This window comes from Sinocyclocheilus grahami, unplaced genomic scaffold (assembly GCF_001515645.1).
Source record: "Sinocyclocheilus grahami isolate Dianchi unplaced genomic scaffold, SAMN03320097.WGS_v1.1 scaffold131.1, whole genome shotgun sequence".
Classification (NCBI taxonomy): domain Eukaryota; kingdom Metazoa; phylum Chordata; class Actinopteri; order Cypriniformes; family Cyprinidae; genus Sinocyclocheilus; species Sinocyclocheilus grahami.
Window position 1 is genome coordinate 2,158,445 of NW_015505310.1, and position 19,609 is coordinate 2,178,053.

Here is a 19,609-nt window from a genome sequence, read left to right on the forward strand (position 1 = left end):
AGAATCTTACAAGTGGCACCATCTATGAAACTAATAAAATGTAGTAGTCTGATCAAGGCATTGCTGAGTACTGTTTATGCCGAACAGTAAACGACATGGCACATGGCATATTCGGTATTACTACCTTAAACATTTTCATATTATGACAACAATTTTTTTTACTTGGTGCGTGTTCATATGCAAGTAACCCACAGTCACAGCACTTGCAGAGATGGAGCTTATATGGAGCAGCATTTGTGAACTGAGCCACTCCGATACACTGAAAACAACAGATCATGCACTGCTTGAGCATAAATGAACACAGTGCCATGCTTCCAAACACTGAAGCTAGTTCTTTTGTATTTTGATAACTCCGAAGGTGAGGTTCTCATTTAATTCCCTGTGACTCCTCTTGCTTGACTTGAGCACTGCATGTGCACGATTGAACACAGGGCGTCACCAGCTTTTTGCATAGGTTATATTGACAAATCATACCAGTGTACTTTGAGGTCAAATGTCTGATTTGCATGTTCAGACTTGTACAGAGCCAGATTGAGTTTGTCTTGAATCACTGGCAGCAGGTTCTTACAGTTTTCACAGCGGAAGCAGACTGTAACTGGGTCAGGATTTAAACAGCTGAAGATCCTTTTGTTCAGAGGTACAGACTCCTGCAGAGTGGTACTGACATCAAACACCAATATAGACAGCCACATTCTGCAGAGAGACAGCGAACATGACCAAATTAGCTTCAAAGAGCAAGAAAAGGAAAAGAGAACAGAGTAAGAGAGTGAAGATGTGTGAGCATTACCTTGAGAACCATCCCATTGTTGGTCTACTTAAAACAATCTGAACTGCCAGTCTAATAATAAAAAATAAATAAACATACAAATATACTGTATTTACATTATCAATATCAAAATCAACCCAAAGCAAAGTCAGAAGTCAAATACAGTGAATTTTATTATGTTAACGCTGACCATAAGCAGCACACTGAAAAGCAGAAGTATCTCTCCTGGAAACATCTGACCTTGAAACATCTCTTTGTCAGTCACTGTCACCGACAACAGAGCACAAGATGATCAGATTAAACAGATCAGGAAATTAATTACAGTAAGTACTGATGTTGCTAAAGGTGTTTATATGGTTGGGTTAGGGTAAACTGCCTAATCACTTTTTAGTAAGTCATGTACAATAAATAATACAATAAATACAATAATATGTATGTGATATGTTTGGGTATGTAATTCATGATAAATCAATGTGCTGGCATTTTGTTTTTGCACTAACAAACAATTTAACGTTAGCAAACACAAACAGCAAATTCAGTCAAAAGCAACAGTAGCAAAATGGTGTTCTTGCACATACTGGCAAGCTAATGTTCACTGCTTCACATGTGTGACCCTGAACCACAAAACCAGTTTTAAGTCACTGGGGTATATTTGTAGCAATAGCCAAAAATACATTGTATGGGTCAAAATTTATTGATTTTTCTTTTATGCCAAAAATAATTGGGATATTAAATAAATATCATGTTCCATAAAGATATTTTGTAAATTTCCTACCTTAAATATATAAAAACTTAATTTTTGATTAGTAATGTGCATTGCTAAGGACTTAATTTGGACAACTTTAAAAGGTGATTTTCTCAATATTTGGAATTTCTTTTGCACCCTCAGATTCCAGATTTTCAAATAGTTGCATCTTGGCCAAAAATGGTCCTATCCTAACAAACCAGACATCAATGGAAAGCTGATTTATTCCGTTATTGATTCAGCTTATTTATTCAATTGTAAAAAAACAAATTGACCCTTATGACTGCTTTTGTGGTCCAGGGTCACATATGTCGGCTGCTTAGTGACAGCATAAAATGAGTGACCAGCAAAAAGCACCTCAAATTCTACTGACTGTAAAAAAAAAAAACTACAAAAAGTGTAATTTATTACATTTGTGCAAAATAAAATAAAATAAATTAAAATATTTCAGCATTAGATTAAGTGAATGTGTAGCCTATGTGTGAGCTTCTAACTGTTTACTTAGGAGTTAAATGATGGGCTTTTAAGAACACAGGAAAGAGAATGAAGTTGTTTGGTACAAATAAAATCAGGAGGTCTGAGCATTGTGCGTAAGTATCATTTTATTTCCATGCTCAACTGACACATTATTATAGAAGTCCCAAAACAAAGTTTACCATCAAATGTTTTTCCCCCTTTAACTATAAAATAAGACAGCCGCTCGAAACCAACAGACAGCTGTCTTGCTGTATTGTTGAATGAGAATTTTATAGGTCATTATACATTTCAAATTGTCATAATACATATTCTAAAACAAATGGCATCACAAAATATGATAAATCAAATGCAAGTGGCACATATAACGTTTATAGCAGAGGTACAGAGTAACTAGATTTAGGCTCCATTTTAAGGTCCATATTTTTACTCTATTTGTGGAAAGGCATTTTATGCTGTCCACCAGATGGCACAACTAAACTGAATAATCAAACATTACTCATGTCTACATTTCAACACCTACTGTACAAACATCAAGTTCCTTTAAATAGATCCATATATCCTGTATATAGCCTATATATGTCCACAATTCTATATTTAAAAAAACTCAGCAGTTCAAATCCTGCAGAAGTAAACAGTGCAGATAGCAATTTGTACAGTCATTAAAATGTAATAGTAAATTACTCTCGTGACATTTCCACTATTTACGTAAAATTTATTGATTTTTCTTTTATGCCAAAAATAATTGGGATATTAAATAAATATCATGTTCCATAAAGATATTTTGTAAATTTCCTACCTTAAATATATAAAAACTTAATTTTTGATTAGTAATGTGCATTGCTAAGGACTTAATTTGGACAACTTTAAAAGGTGATTTTCTCAATATTTGGAATTTTTTTTGCACCCTCAGATTCCAGATTTTCAAATAGTTGCATCTTGGCCAAAAATGGTCCTATCCTAACAAACCAGACATCAATGGAAAGCTGATTTATTCCGTTATTGATTCAGCTTATTTATTCAATTGTAAAAAAACAAATTGACCCTTATGACTGCTTTTGTGGTCCAGGGTCACATATGTCGGCTGCTTAGTGACAGCATAAAATGAGTGACCAGCAAAAAGCACCTCAAATTCTACTGACTGTAAAAAAAAAAAACTACAAAAAGTGTAATTTATTACATTTGTGCAAAATAAAATAAAATAAATTAAAATATTTCAGCATTAGATTAAGTGAATGTGTAGCCTATGTGTGAGCTTCTAACTGTTTACTTAGGAGTTAAATGATGGGCTTTTAAGAACACAGGAAAGAGAATGAAGTTGTTTGGTACAAATAAAATCAGGAGGTCTGAGCATTGTGCGTAAGTATCATTTTATTTCCATGCTCAACTGACACATTATTATAGAAGTCCCAAAACAAAGTTTACCATCAAATGTTTTTCCCCCTTTAACTATAAAATAAGACAGCCGCTCGAAACCAACAGACAGCTGTCTTGCTGTATTGTTGAATGAGAATTTTATAGGTCATTATACATTTCAAATTGTCATAATACATATTCTAAAACAAATGGCATCACAAAATATGATAAATCAAATGCAAGTGGCACATATAACGTTTATAGCAGAGGTACAGAGTAACTAGATTTAGGCTCCATTTTAAGGTCCATATTTTTACTCTATTTGTGGAAAGGCATTTTATGCTGTCCACCAGATGGCACAACTAAACTGAATAATCAAACATTACTCATGTCTACATTTCAACACCTACTGTACAAACATCAAGTTCCTTTAAATAGATCCATATATCCTGTATATAGCCTATATATGTCCACAATTCTATATTTAAAAAAAAACTTAGCAGTTCAAATCCTGCAGAAGTAAACAGTGCAGATAGCAATTTGTACAGTCATTAAACTGTAACAGTAAATTACCCTCGTGACATTTCCACTATTTACGTATAGTTGCTGTAAAAATGTCAAAACAAGGAAAAAGAATGTCTTACTGCCTTACAGGTTACATAAGCATTACATATTTTGCAAGTGCTAAACAAACTCACTGAAATATATTTTATTTTAGACTTAGCTACTCCATAAACTTATCCTCTATTTTGATTTGGAGGTTTTTTCCCCCTGACCTTGGAGTGTCAGCAGTACAGTAGCAATGTTCAATGTTCCAAAAATATCTCGAAAAATAGAAAATTGGAGCAGACAAACAAATGCTTTAGGTTTCCTGTCTGGCCCAAGTCCAGAAAAATTCCAACAGATTTTCAGAATAAAGCCATGCTAGTCATTCTCAATTAATTTCATTCCTGAAAAGACAGGTGCTACTAAGCTTAAGGCTGACAAACAGCATCACACACTCTACTTTATTGTTTGATTTTCTTGAAATTATTCACTGTTCCCTCATAAGGATATTGCAAAATAAACACAACTGTTATCCGTTTTTTCCCTCAATCATATCTTTTTATGTGCAGCCAGAGTCAATATGTGCTGATATTTTGTTTGTAATGAGGTCTGATTTTGGCATCAAGAATTCCAACAAAAGTGGTTATGGTCTAAACCAGGGGTGGGCAAACTTGGCCCTTCCAGGCCACTTTCCTTCAGAGGTTAGCACCAGCCCTAATCAAACACACCTGAACCAGCTCATCATTGTCTTCAAGACTACTAGAAGGCTACAGGCAGGTGAGTCATATCAGGGTTGGATCAAATCTCTGCAGGAAAGTGGCCTGGAATGGCCAAGTTTGCCCATCACTGGTCTAAACTATCAAGAGGGCTCAGTTAAACTCAAACTACTATTTAGATACTGTTTTCTAAATGGCTTACATGTAATTGCTTAACATGATTAGCCCTCATTCAATAGACTTCAGTATTCAAAGCTGCAACAGATAGAATAGATACCCAACAACACAATTTAAAATACAGAATTTTTCTTCATTTTTTTGTGAAATTTACCGCACACAATTTAACAATTACTTTTTGTTCTGCTGTTAAAGCTGTTTGCTCCCTCTGAAATGTTCATGCTATAATATCTTGATATATTTGTCTGGGGCTGAAGCAATATCTCATGTTCTTGCCATGTTATTTTATCCTCCTTAGAAAGAGACAATAAAGTCTGCATAAGCAAATGCTCAGGGTGGGGTTTAGGAGGTATAACAGACTGTTTTAGATCTGAAAAGTCCTAGTGCATGGATAACAATCCCATGGCTTTAGCTTCATGTTACTTGCACACATATGGGGCATTACCTCTACCCAGGATGTTGCTCTCATGAGTCAAAATGGTTTTCCTGGATGAGAGCGAGGCTATTTCTGTCGGTCAAGTAAGGTGCTTCTTGTAAAAGCTCAGGCATGTGTTGGGACTATATTTGGATCAATGGAATCTCCTCTTAATCTAAAAAATTGTGTCTTATTTAGTTTTTAATCATTTCAGCTTACTGTATTACAGGTACAGTCCCCAGTGAAACATGAAGGGTCAAGGACACAATACTGATAAGTGATTTGACATTTAAACAACCGGCTTCACGTTCAGATTGGAGCATTGACTTGGTCACTGTACTGCTTCCCACTGGATTTTTCCATGAATGGCTTCACTTTTACATTAAAGCTGCAAAGGGAGGTAATGGATGTTTTCATTTGCCCTACTTTTACTAGCTGTATTTAAGCAACTATGAATAAACTCATGCTGGTAGTGTTGCTTAATGTCTTTCTTTTGAGCAATAACTTTTTGTTAACCAATTTTATATGCTTTTGTTGAACTCATCTGTTCACATTAAATTTAACTCATTTTTAAAATAACTGCACTTAGTAGCAGAATAGTGAAAAACTATACCCATGATGCTGTCTAGAAATTCCACCGATAAGAGAGTCGCAGCAAATAAAGCGCACCAAAAAAGACCTTTAGCGCCGTTCCAGAATGGTAAGCTATAATACATTTTCTGTGGGGTATTATGAGCTGAAACTTCACAGACATGTTCTGAGGTCACCTGAAAAGAGGCATAATAGGATGCCTTTAAAATTAGACAGCCGTAACCTTCTTTGGAAAGGAAAGGGGAAAGAGTTGGTGAGGGAAATTTATTCCATCCACACTCCTGGAGGTTTTGGAATCTCAGCGAGTCTCCTTGGGAACTGATGGAAAGCACAACATTTGACTTATTGAATTGTTTTTCTAGGTATGTGTTACTAAGGTCCTTGACCAAGAACATGTTACTAAGATCTTTGGAACATCTGTAAAGGCCAGTATTAACAATGTGCTTTTCATTTGCTGAGTCAGTGAAGGCATCACTGGAAAAAACTATTCTGAACACTGATGGGAACCATTTTTCATGATGGTTATCATACTTAATCATGTAAAGATAAAGCATGAATGTATTTTGTTCTTCTGCGGGACACAAAAGATGATATTTTGAACAACGTTTGCAACTAAACAATGTTTAGCCTACTGATTTCCTAGTGTACGGATAAACAAGAGATTTCTTAGAATATGTTCCACAGAAGAAATAAAGTCATTCAGTAAGTAAATGACAGGATTTTCATTTTTGGGTGAACTGTCACTTATCAACTGGCAATTCACTATGAGCATCACCTATAGCAATATGATTGCACTACATGTTCATGGGAAGAAACTGCAGATGTCTTCAAGGCTTTTACATTTTCAAATTGCAAATGTTTCTGGAATGGACCAAGTCCCTGATGGTTCCACTGAAATTTGGGGAGCCTGGGAAGCCTGCTAAAACAATCTGAGTGCCAAGAATGACATTCCCCATGAAGCAGCGCGAGATCTTAGTATGCACACTAACAGTTGTTGAAGCTCTTAGTCCACCAATCTTACCCCTCACCTAGACAGAACACCAGAAATCAACAAGACTGTTCAAGTGAGACAAGAAAAGCTTTCAGTTACATAAAGACACAGTGGTATACAAATGATTTATAAGCCCAGCAACCTGCTATTGCGCAAGGACAGTGATGATTCTGGTAGTGGAAGGAGGTGACTGCTAGCACACCAGGCCATTGGTTGACCTTGAAGTGTACTGGAGCCCCCTGAGGAGTGAGACATTCCAGCAGGAGCATTCCTTGCGTCTGTACTCCTTCAGCTAAGAAAAGTCACATTGATCTGTCACAAGTAAACCCATCGGCCAGGTACCTCGCAAAGCATTTATGGAATGCCAGTTCACACCTACTGAGAGAGGCATGCAAGGCAAAATATTTATCCTGAAAACAGAAACCCACTGAAGAACATACTTATTTAACACTGTTAGGTGTCCTACAGCTTTTAAGTAACCGTGTTGCTCAGGGTGGGTGAGGATCATCATATTAATGCATAGGCTATACTACAAAGTAGATTATCCTAAAACATGAATGCATTGAGTTGGCAGGCTGAAACCAACAGCAAAAAGGCTGCTCTTATATGGTGATTCATTTGTCTGCATTCTTTAGAAAACTATTTCAAAAATGCAGCTGATGAACAGAACTTGGGAGTCAAAGTTCTTAAGAGATTAGTGCTGCTGACAGAGCAGGGAGGAAAGGTGAAACTCTACCAGGCATATTTTTCATATAGGTCTGTGCCTTATAAAAACCCACTCGCAATGAGATTAAATATGAAAAGTAAGACTTCTGCATGAGGCTCTTGTAGAGATGGGACGTTTGATATTGAGGCTCCGAAGCCTCTTTTACTCTATTGAAGCAGACTGGTGTCGAGGCTAGCATCAAATCTATGTGATCACGTGACCGGTGGCGTTTGAGGCTTCATACGTCACAATGAAACACCTGAAGCGTGGTGACCGATTCGATTCTTTGGTGCGGCTTCATTCATTAGAAGGATGCGCAAATGCTTGGTGTTCCCTCCCTGCTTCATAGTAACACTTTCATGTGTGGACAATGTTTCTCAGAATGAAGACACAGCTGCTATTGCAGAGTATTGCTTTTGTGTTGAAACTGGAATTCAACAAGTTGTGTGTGAATCATTTGAAAGTGGCTGCTATAATCGACCACTAGATGTCACTGGCATGGTCGGTCTTTGAAGCTTTGGATCTTTTTTTTTTTATACAATCAGTACAAAGCCTCAAAAGCGTCACAAGGCTTCATCTGCCCATCTCTAGGCTCCTGTCTCTCAAAATGTTCCAAAATGACTCGAGTAGTCCTGAAGTTCAAACCCTGATCAAAATTACCTACCTGTACTTTTCAAGTAACTTTGAAGACCTTGATTAATTTGCTCGTGGCATGGTCGGTCTTTGAAGCTTTGGATCTTTTTTTTTTTATACAATCAGTACAAAGCCTCAAAAGCGTCACAAGGCTTCATCTGCCCATCTCTAGGCTCCTGTCTCTCAAAATGTTCCAAAATGACTCGAGTAGTCCTGAAGTTCAAACCCTGATCAAAATTACCTACCTGTACTTTTCAAGTAACTTTGAAGACCTTGATTAATTTGCTCAGGTGTCTTTGATTAGAGTTGGAGCAAAACTTTGTAGAGCAGGACCAGATTTGAGGAACGCTGCTCTTTAGGTTTTAAATAAAATCTCAGTGACGCATGGTTTCTCATCTCTGGCTCCGGAGATTCTGGAGTTTAGCTCCAAACCTGATCAAACACACCTGAACAAGCTAATCAATGTCTTCATGATTACTAGAAAATTACAGGCAGGTGAGTTTGGAGCTAAATTCTGCAGGACCATGACGGGTCATAGTTGAGAAACCTTGCAATATTGTCTGAAACTGTGTTGGGATTTAAACCTGCAAATTTTCAGTATGAAAAATTCTCATGAAATTGTCTAGCTGTGTTCGTAACTTAACTATTTAATATTGCTATACTCTTTAATTTTATCAGCATTCTAATTTGGCTGTTTTTTTTTTCTTTTGGAGAAATATCAGAGACAAAACTGATCATTTAAACATATAACTGAACGGAGAATTCCACTATGCCTCCTGAGTTGAAATGAACTAATTTCAGCTCGAGAAAGAAAGAACAGCATTTCAGCTCTACTTCTTTTCTGATATGTCAGAAATTTCTCTTCTTCCCCATTTGGAATGGAATGCTCTAACATGTTTTACTCTACCAGGGGGCAAATTCCTCTTGATGTTGAGCTATGAAGCTTTGAATCAATTTGGCTTGCAAAGCGTTCCAAACTGTTTAGACCCTTGTCTGGTTAGCTCTAATTTGCCTGAGGCAGTTAAATGTTCTACCCTGCATCCGAATATGCCTATTTTCCTACTAGTAGGTGAAAAACGTTATATGAAAAGAGTACCATGTCTGAATTCACAGTAGGTGAAAAGTACCCAGATGTCCGAATACTTCCACCGAGAATGCTTCGGCAGAGAAACATTGTTTGTTTCACCTCAAACGTAGTACCTACTCGGTAAGCAATTTTTGATGCACCTCTCGAGTCGAAAGTGAGCTCACAGAGGCTAAAATTGTCTTAAATTGCAAAACCACAAAACAGTACTGGTTATTTCCATAATTGTATTCTAAGCATTTGGTTAATCAATGTGCTTTCATTATGTATTTATAGCAGTTTGGTCTGTGTTGCTAGTTTTTTCCACGTCTTCCATTTTAACATTTGCACATTTGATGAGAGGAATGTTCTTTTTGCGGCTTTGAGAGCAAAGCTGGAATGTGGCCTCTCTTCATGAAGACTGCTTGCCAACAGAGAAGCAGGTGGCAGAATTGTGTTGTTGCTGTTGTGAATAAGGCTCCCTTGTGCTCTGAAAGAAAGATGTCATTCATGCCAAAGAAGGGACACCGATAAGAGCAGCTTGTGCAGACTTGCACATGTGAAACATCTCAGGAGGACACACCACTCATACGTATCTGTCTTTACCTTTAAGGCACAAACCAGCCGACACATTGTCTTTGTAAAGATATATATTAAAGTTTTATTCAAATTACTGAAATGTTAAATGACATACAAAACAATTCCCCATTCTTGAAGTTCACAGCAACATCCAAATATGGGTCAACCAGTTTGAACTGCGTATCTACATTTCACATCGCTAATGCTCATATTTTATTATATAACTTAATCGTAATGCAAATCTTTGGCATGTTCACATTACTAAATACCAAAAAGTAAAATAATACACAAAATATATTAAATTATCTCGTTTCAAAACAGCCCTTTCTGTAAACAGTCCAAGTAGTGAACAAAACAAGCATGACTCCACTACAAAGCATTGACCAGCAAGTGCGTTGTATCAGAGCCAATAGGAAAATAAAAGTAGCATTTAATGATAGCGCGAAAGGTTAAATTAACATGGTGTGATACTTATTACCCACATAGATAAGACTGTTTGTTTTCAAGGTAACCTTTTATATCATTATCCCACCATAATGCAAGTGTAGTCTTGATTGCGATCAGGTTGAAAAGTCTCTGTCTCAGAAATCAAGGCTAGTCACAGTCGCTACATTGGAGAACCTTTGAGTCACAAAATCAAACCAGCTACTGCAGCCCTACACAAATAAACAGATCCAAAAAGAGGATGGTAGTCTAAATGCCAGCCGTTTTGAGCAAGGCTAAAGGTCAGACTGCAGATAGCCTTTTTCCTCTGAGCAGGGGCATTCCACCACGGAGGATTGTGGGAAGATTAGCTCCGGCTTGTCTGCGAAGGAGTGGCAACCGTGGTGGTTGCAGTTCTGGGCGCAAAATAATAATAATATGGCATCTGAAACATCAGCCCCCTGTCCCTCCTAAGGGTAACACTTCCCTAAGTGTCACTAAAAGAGCATGTACTCATCCACTGTCCCCAAAAGGAGGCTTCCCATTCCTCTACTTAAATCTGGGAGCAAGAAGCACGCGCTGTCAGTCAGTTATAGTAAGAACGCCAACTGTAATGATAATTTAGTCAAAGGGAGTGCTAGTGAAAGTATTTACCCAACTATTCTGGTTAATTGCCTAATCCCAGGCCTCCAGGTTCAAACTGTATTTAGCCTCCTACAATCCAAACTATTCTTTTCTTGGTATTTAAGGATGAAGCAGTTGCGATGGTACATCTACTATACATGGAGCACATACAGTTAGAGATATATTTGTCTGTGCTTTTATCTAGGAATGTGGGATATAGTCTTACATGGGTTGGTATACTTAGTTGGTTAAAAAAAACAACAACAACAACAACAACACTGCCCTTGGTTGTTCTTCAAACCAAAAGCAAATGCAAAAACAAAAAAGTTTCACAACAGTGGGATATTTCTTCCTATTTCTCCATTCTGTCACACAGTCAGCAGCAATACTCATAAATACAAAAGAACATATACAATGTGTTTATAAGCACTTAAGAAGTCTCGTGGTAGCTTTTTGGAGCTCTGTAGGGTACTGTCCAAGCACCTCAAATTCAGACCATACATCTCACAGTCCAGGTTGAGAGCCACCAGCTGAGAATGAACACTGTCCTTTAACGTGTGGAGGCACTGTCAGGAGAGCTCAGCTCTCCTTCACCGAGGATCAGTTTTAGGTTACTCCCACTATTCGTTCTTCTTTCTGTCTGATGCGCTTCAATGGCGAGCTCTTCTCATAGCAAGCACAGGAGTCTCTTGATATGGTTGGTCCTCAAATGGACATCCAATGAGGATCTTCTGTGTGCAAGAACAGCAGGCAGCATCAAGCTGAACACCGTTCATCTCAGATGAGAATCTCCACCATGTCGTTTTCAACAGCGCTGCTGATCTGGTTTGTGTTGAGAGCAGTGGAATCTGCAATGAAATACAAGATCTTCAGCTTTGTTGGCTAATGCCTGGAGAGCAAACAAGGCGGGAAGTTTTACAAAACTTTGACTATGTTTTGTTTGAGTTCACTCCCCAATCGCTGCTTTGACATGGTGCTCAGGTTACTCTTTAACCACTCTGGTTCAAAAGGGTAAGTATGCACCATCATTACAGATGTTCTAACCGTTAAGCATTGTCTTTGTCACCTGATACTACATATTAGATTGATCACATTGTATGTCAATCAACAGAACTTATTGAACTACTCACAGAAATACCAAATAAATACAGTAAGTGACACAAATGAAGATGGCTTTATGCACGAGTTTACACACCAGAACTGGGAGCAATGGAAAATTGTGGAGCAGGTTCTGTTTTAGGGTTGGTCTCATCTGAAGATTCTTCACACTGGGTGCTGCTGTCTCGACACTGGGTTTTGGCTAGCGGATGGGGCAACGGGGGCAATGACGCGGCTGCCGTCTGGTCATCCGAGAGGCTTTTCCCTAAAATCGCAGACGGAAAAGGAAGCAGTTTAATTACTGGTTCCAACATAGACATTCCACCACGCAAACATTTGCCATCCTGTAAACTCCCTTTACTATTCTGGAGGATCTATTCTAGAGAAGAGCGAAATGCATTCCGTTTCACAAGATGTAGACTATTTCAAGAACACCGGCTAGTCGCCGCACTCATTTTATTTCGGTTGGCACATTCTTTCTTGGCGACATTACATAGACGCTAAGTAAAGAAGCTGCCAGTTGTCCAATTGAAAGTGTATGTAATTTTTGGTTCAGATATGTTACAGACATATAGCAGGGGTGTCCAATCCTGCTACTGGAGGGTCAGTGCCCTGCAGAGTTTAGCTGCAACCCTAATTAAACACACTTGAACCATCTAAATTAAGGTTTTCAGGATTGCTAGAAACTTTCAGGCAGGTAGGTTTGAGCTAAACTCCACAGGATTGGAAACCACTGGCTATGGCTACTATGCTCACCTTTGGTTTGGGTGCTGCTGGCTGTGGGAACCGTGTTGATGGAGGGAACAGATCGAGCAGGTCGTAGGCCTAACGAATCAGGTCGGCCTTGCTCCCGTCGTGACCGCTGCTGCATGACCTTTATAATGGCATCCTTCTCCAAAAGTTGAGCATAAAGCGCCCGAATCCTGATTAAACAGACTTCTTTGAGATACAGCACATGGAGACTACTGGAAATTTAGTTAACACATTTTGATTGACTTTCCAGTTGTGGATAGTGAATGGAACAGTGGACATACCGGTTTTCCATTTCCTGATGTCTGTGGTTAGGGGACGGCAGGTCCTCATTGAAGCTGCTATTGGGTGAATGGCGAGGTGAATGGTTGATGATTGTTGTATCCCTGAAAAGAGCATTACAGTTATACAAAAGTTTATACAAGTTTTATCTCAAATGAACTCCAATTTCCTGTCCTTTTAGGCAGGGCTTCTATCACTTCGACTCACCTCTGAGCTGCAGCAGTAGCAGCAGCATCCATGGCGAACTGACGCATTGTGCTCTCCTCAAGATACTTCTGCTCCCAGCGGGTTATGTCAGCCTCCAGGGCCAGAACCTGCTCCTCTCGCTCCCTCAGCTGCTGATGCAGAGATGACACGTTAAGGTCCAAGTAGGACCTAGGACTCGTTTGCTGGACTTGAGACTGCCACTGAAAGAGAAAGGAAAGGTTTACTTGTCGAGCCCAAAACATAATTTTCTCACCTGTTGGTTGCACAAAAGATTGTCTTTTTTTTTTTTTACCTGCTGTGCTCTCAGGCTCTTCAGCTCTTGCTCCAGTCTGGTCCTCAGTCGTAACTCCAGCGCCTCCCTCTTCTCACATGCCGCCTGCAACTGTGCCAGGGCGCTCTGCATTCTCTCCACCTTCTCAACATAAGCTCTTTTCCTGCGTAACTCTTCTTCCAGCTGCCTATTTCGTGTCTGAGCGGACATCAACGCTTGCTCCAAGGCTTCTCTGCGCCTCTTCCATTCTTCTCCTGAGACGTGCAGATGCTGCAGCTCTTTTTCCAGACGTTCCCGCTCTCTAAGGTGATCCTCATCTATGGAGAGAAAGAGACAAACATTGTGAGAACTATGTACCAGGACAACTTACTTCAGTAAGGGTACAAGCGATGCTTGCTGTTCACTCATCATGCCTAGTTGTTACACAGGCCACAAAATGAATGACCGTGCTGTAGGACTGGGGTGTGTCCAGAGCATTCTCTGGGCTGTAGTCTCATTCTAACCAATTCTCAGGGGATAAGCTTCCCACAAAAGTCTGGAACAAAAGAGGCATGCTTGATTTACACATGTCTGTCTGGGTTTGCAGGGGAGTGGCCGAGTTTCCGCGTGTCCTTTGACCTACACTGCAGACTGCTTTAGAATTCCCAGATTACAAAAGCAATTCAATGAATTCCCATTTGGGATTCTGAATTCCGAAATGCTCTACCATGACTTGGCTCACTGAAAAGGAACATACTAAAGCCCAGCTCACTTGTTTCTGGGTCACTTTGAATGCTTTGCGAGATGGAAAACAAATTAGACAGCAATTAGTCTTCCATTCTGCTCCTACTCTGATTATACAACCCAAAACAAATGCCTTTGGATGGAATGCAGACTTCCTCTTATCCACTTACGCACACAGGCACATCTTTGTACTAACTGAATCTCTGGAATGCCTCTGAGGCAGGCAGTAAACATGTAAAGCAAATAGCTCCACAAGGTCATAAATGTTAACTTGTACATCATTATAAGTCTTTAGAAATGCTGAATCGTGGCTTGGACATGATTATGTGTTGGCTCACAAGAAATTTTAAACATTTAAACGTCCAGGGTTTTTGTTTGCACAAAACTGTTCTGTTTCAGACTTGGAGCTTGGAGCAGAACTAATTTTAATACACAAATATGAAAGATAACTTCATACATCTATCCTTGGGGAATAGAAAAAAAAGGACCATTCCAAAAGGGTCAAATCAAATGCTGAACAACAACAACAATAATCCCTATTAGGATTAGCAAAACAAATCTAATTTACCCTAACACAGCTCTAAATTCTTCAGCACTAATATGCCCAAAAATGGAGAGCCAGTGCAAAGGCCATCAGAAGGGGTGCTTAGGGCCTCAGAAGCTGAACTAGTGGTGGGGGCTGTTGGAAAGCATTCCAGGAGGACGGAATATCCCAAAATACCTGAAAATATTTCAGGAATCCAGGTCACATTTACTTCCAGTGTTAATAATGGTCGGTGGTCGAATTCTAAAAGCAACTATCTGAGATGCAAAATACAGCATGTACCTAACCAGCTAGTCACTGAACCCTACATGGCACTTAATTTGGTTAATAAAATGTTTTTTGCTATGGAACATTTCAGCTTAGCAAGAAATATATTAAACCAAACGCTTTGTCGGGAATCACATCAATTATAACCGCGCAGTGCATTATTGTTAGAGGAATGCATCGTTATGCCTACAACATAAACATAAAAAGTCAGTGGGAACAGCTGGGGCTGCTCACATGGTTGACCGCACTGTCCACACATTGGTAGAAAGATAATTTATGGTGAAGCAAAGGGGAATTCTTACTCTGCTCAACCAGTTTGGCGAAGGCATGCCGACTCTTGTCTTCAACTTCCATGGCGGCTCTCTGTTTGCTGGCTGTTTCCAGGCGGTCTAATGTGGGAGTCAACAATTAGTATTTATCGCCTCATACCTAAACATGTAGCTCATATTTAAGACAATTACTCAGCTATGTGAACCATCTTACCCCTGAGATCTCTGTTGAAGTCATGAAGTCGCTTGATCTCACTCTCAAGCTTGTTCCTCATGGTTTTCTCAAGGGCTTCTCTCTTTTCAGATCCCTTCATAAGAGTCTCATAGGCCTCCGATATCCTCTGAATCTCCAGTTCAAGCTGAAAGAGAGGGGAAAGGCATTTTAATATCTTTAACCTAAAGGAACTCATCAGTTTCTGGTTCTCATTCACTTTCACTGTATGGAAAAGAACAAGTTGGGCATTATACTAAGTATCTCCTTTTGTGTTCCGTGGAAGGACGGATGTCATACGGATTTGAAACAACATGAGGGTGAGTATACAAAATAATTTCCATTTTTTTGGTCAACTATACTGTGTTTCATACACCTAAACATGATAAGACAACGATCAAAGAGCAAGAATGACAAATAGACAAAAACAATTCAGAAAAGAAAGGGAAAGAGAGAAGAATGTGCTTGGCTGAGCTCTTCCTGGTGCTCGCCCACAAGTGAATCACTCACAGAGCTCTTCAGCGACTGGCAATTGAATCAACATTCCAGAAAGAACACTTATGAGTCCCAGGTGTCTGCACATTCATCTCCCTACAGGGCGGGATGCCAAAGGCAAACGTGGAGAACAAAGGAAAAGTGCGTGTTGAAGGCATACCATTCGGAGACAAGAACAGTACTTCACACTATATGCACCTGTATGGCATTTGTGACGCAGAATATGGCTCATGAAAGAGCACATTTTTCCACAACGATTTAAACTGTCATTACAGAAATATCACTGATTTCCTTGAATCACAGTTAAAATTTTTACTCTAACAACACTACATTCATTAAATTCTTAAGCAGGACCCTGGGTGCCATGTGGGGTTCTGTTCAAGAGTGAAAGTGAAAGGGGCCATTCAGTCAGGGAATCCACAGCTGTGGGGTCTGGTTGTTGCTCTCTGCAGTTCAGTCCGTCAGCTGTGGGCTACGCAAAGCCCCTTCTTCATTCACGGACACGGAGATGAGCGAAGACATCTGCTCCTATTGGCATGCCATTGGAATCCTAACAAAGAGGGCAACAGAACAACACAGGGAGGCCTCCCCCTTTGGAGTTGTCTGATTTACAATTTATCGCGACTTGATCTTCATGATCCACTGTTACAGTTGTTCTGATTTCAAGAACTATGTGGAAACTAAATTGAAATTAAATCTATGTTATGCCACTGAATGACACATGCAAGGCCCAGTAAACCTTTCCAAAACAAACGCACAAACAAAATAAACCCGTTTTTTCCCCTTGTTCTGCATGACACTCTGGTATTTAAGTGATGACATTATCACATTACAAAAAAATGCTTGGCATTGCAGGCATGGGTAAATTCAGTGTTGTTTCACATGCTAAATAAGTTACTGGGAATTTGAACCCAGTCACTAGGAATGAGTGCTTTTCAAATTAAAATCGAAATCCTTGTGATCTTCTCCCTTGCATGCATTCCTACTCAGCGAGAGGGCTAATCTCCTTAGGCAGCTAGAAGACACCAGTGCACAATGATTTCTTGTTTCCAAATGCTTTGTAGGTCCTTTCTGAGATCAAAATCAAAGGCCACGGCTGCCTCTTTTGCATTAATGGCAAAATGTAGAGGTCATACCAAGAATATAACAGTTTTGGGAGGTTTCTAAGAAGGAACAAAGAGCCCTCTCTTACCTTCTGTAGCCTTGCTGCCTTCTCGCTGTAGCTCTCCACTTCTCCTCTCAGTCTTTCGTTCTCTTTAATGAGCTGCTCTACTTGGCAGTTGCTCACTGGGATGCTGTATCCTCCAACAATGACATCCTGACCAGCAGGGGTCAACGTGGGCAGGCCGCTATGGTGGGGCGTTTGCGACTGGGTTGGAAATAACCTGATAGAGAAAAATATAAACCATTAGTATGCCACACCACCCACAATGTACCTATATGTAATATAAATGATAAAAATATCAGTTGAAAGTACCTGTGATGCTGTGAATGGAAAGCAGGGGGAGGCTCTTTGTAATAGTGCCCATGTTCCTGTGAATGACTAAGCATATATCCAGGGGATCTGACCATGAAGGGGTATTCCGGGGGTGGACCGCGTTGGTCTGGCTCATGCATCGACCTCTCGTTTACAACAGGACCAGAGTGGTTATTAGAGAGCTGGGGGTAGCTATGCGATGAGCTCATGGGAATACTGTCATGGGCACAGTTCCTCTCCAGCGAGAGATGCATGAAGTGTTCGCTGAGCGAGCGAGCATGCTCTCGCTTCATATCCCACACACTCTCTTCCTGCTCGGCTCCTCCAACCACACCAGGGGTCTCCAGGCTGCCGTGCTGAAGCCCTACCTGACCTCTCTGGTAGGCCAGGTACTGTGAGTGAGCCTTTGCTTCCTCATAAGTAGGCAGCTCCTCTGTGTGGAGCTGATAGAGGTGGCAGATGGGACTCTCTGAATGCTGGTAGTCCCCCTGGTGCTCTTGGCCCTGGGGCTCTTGCCGGGTGGACAACTGGGGAGAAAGTGATTCCTCTTGCGTTAGGCTTTCCAGGGACGAACGAGGGCTTCCTGCACCTCCACCGCTACTGCCTCCACGCAGAGCCTGCTGCTGGATGGCCAACAGCGTAGGATCAGTAGGGTTTCCATAACGGAGCTGCTCTTGAATCAGTCGGTGCAGCACCGTGCCTGACGAATCCTCTGCCGTTCTCATTTCAGTCTTTGTTTTGCAGATAGTAATCAATGATACTGTGTTAGGGGAGTTTTTTGGGCTAGACTGTGAACCTGGTTTGAAAAAAAGAATAATTAAATAATGATTTCAAATGCAATCCTTGCTATTGCTCATCTATATTGCAACACTCTACAACAGCAAACACCAGTGAGTGGTGCCTCACTCCACATGCTTCTAGGCTGACTGCCTTTGCCCATAGCAACACCACGCTTACCCAAAATACCACTGGCACCATCCTACAACCCCCAACATGCACTGGGTTTCCTCTTAAGTTTATACATTTTGATTAGAATTAAAAGAGAAGGAAAACTGGGTATGATCCAATAACTTTCCAATGTTGCGAAAATTATTTTCTGCTACAAAGACAAATTCCTATCTAGTGTCTCACCCTTGTTTTACAATCACAACTGTAGTAATACATTGAAATGTGCCAAATGGAGCATTATAAACAAGGGGATATTATACAAGTTGGTTTATTCCTCTTTTTTATTGTAGTTAAACCTGAACGTGGTACCAAAGATGTTGCATCTTCCACGATAACATTTACATTTATGTATTGAACAAGTCAAAAACGCTGGATTTATACCATATAGTTCACAAAGAAATTCATAAAATCCTATCGTACACATACAGTGTATTAAATAAAAGCATCGTTCACTGGTAGACACCAAGCAATGTGTCATAAAAAAGGACAGTTTACAACAACAAGCTACTTTAAAACGTTTTAAAAACTCACCAAATCACAATCGCATCACGACCAAAAGTTACGGACGACTTTCTACACTCGTTTATCTGTTTAACGATATAATCCTTAAGGAAATTCGTTGGGTACGGCTTTTATTTCCATGCGTATGTTTGAGCTGCGTGCGCGTCTGGAGAGCTCCTCCAGCAGACTGAGCTCAGGAGGGGAGGGGCTCTGCTAATAAATGACCGAGCTCCGATTGTTCACAGTCCCTGGAATGCGCGGAATGTGAAGGCTGCGAGTCCCTCGGGGATCAAAAGCAGTTCCGCTCGTCGCTCGGCCCGCCTCCTCTCGGCGAGCGCAGGGAGAACCGCTCGGCCCCAAGCGGAGCGCGCTGCTGAAGGGGGGCAGTGCGCGGGACAAGCGGAACTGCATTCACTCTCAGCCCCGTGCGCATTTGTCCTGCTTCTTGAAGGCGTTTTTGTTTGTAATGGTGAGAGGAATGCTGTAAAAGTCGCAGAGATCTGTAACCTTTGTTGTTCTGTTTCACTACGCTTTCTTTTGAAGTTTCAGTGCGCGCATTAATGACTTGATTTATGTACACAAAATAACATGGAGAATTTGTACTTTTATGAATGTGTTACTTTGACAGAGATGATTTTTCAATTTACTGGTCTTTCTATATGGTTATTATACTTGGCTGCTTTGTAAGTCTTAAAGGGATAGTTCTCTTAAAATAAATAAATAAATGTGACCCTATATGTTCCATGAAGCTATTTTGTAAA

General features: G+C 40.1%; 1 protein-coding gene across 1 annotated transcript; it reads right to left on the minus strand.

Moving 5' to 3' along the window:
- Positions 1 to 10,830: 10,830 nt before the first annotated feature.
- LOC107590659 (angiomotin-like 2a) lies at positions 10,831 to 19,227 on the minus strand. Its single transcript, XM_016279557.1, has 11 exons — positions 18,879 to 19,227; positions 17,400 to 18,195; positions 17,115 to 17,307; positions 15,431 to 15,575; positions 15,250 to 15,336; positions 13,435 to 13,730; positions 13,143 to 13,342; positions 12,938 to 13,039; positions 12,660 to 12,826; positions 12,001 to 12,168; positions 10,831 to 11,653 (listed from the first exon to the last, which is right to left on the minus strand). Exons 2-11 carry the CDS (start codon positions 18,122 to 18,124, stop codon positions 11,583 to 11,585), a joined length of 2,154 nt encoding a protein of 717 aa, XP_016135043.1. The 5' UTR covers positions 18,125 to 18,195; positions 18,879 to 19,227; the 3' UTR covers positions 10,831 to 11,582.
- Positions 19,228 to 19,609: the final 382 nt, after the last annotated feature.

Bases quoted from the DNA above. Each gene is read 5' to 3' on its own strand.
- LOC107590659 (XM_016279557.1), bottom strand. From the start codon at position 18,124: ATGAGAACGGCAGAGGATTCGTCAGGCACGGTGCTGCACCGACTGATT. The intron at 12,827-12,937 runs GTATGTCCACTG...CTGTTTAATCAG, and splicing joins CATCAGGAAATGGAAAACCG to GATTCGGGCGCTTTATGCTC. The intron at 11,654-12,000 runs GTGTGTAAACTC...ATTTCATTGCAG, and splicing joins TTCCATTGCTCCCAGTTCTG to ATTCCACTGCTCTCAACACA.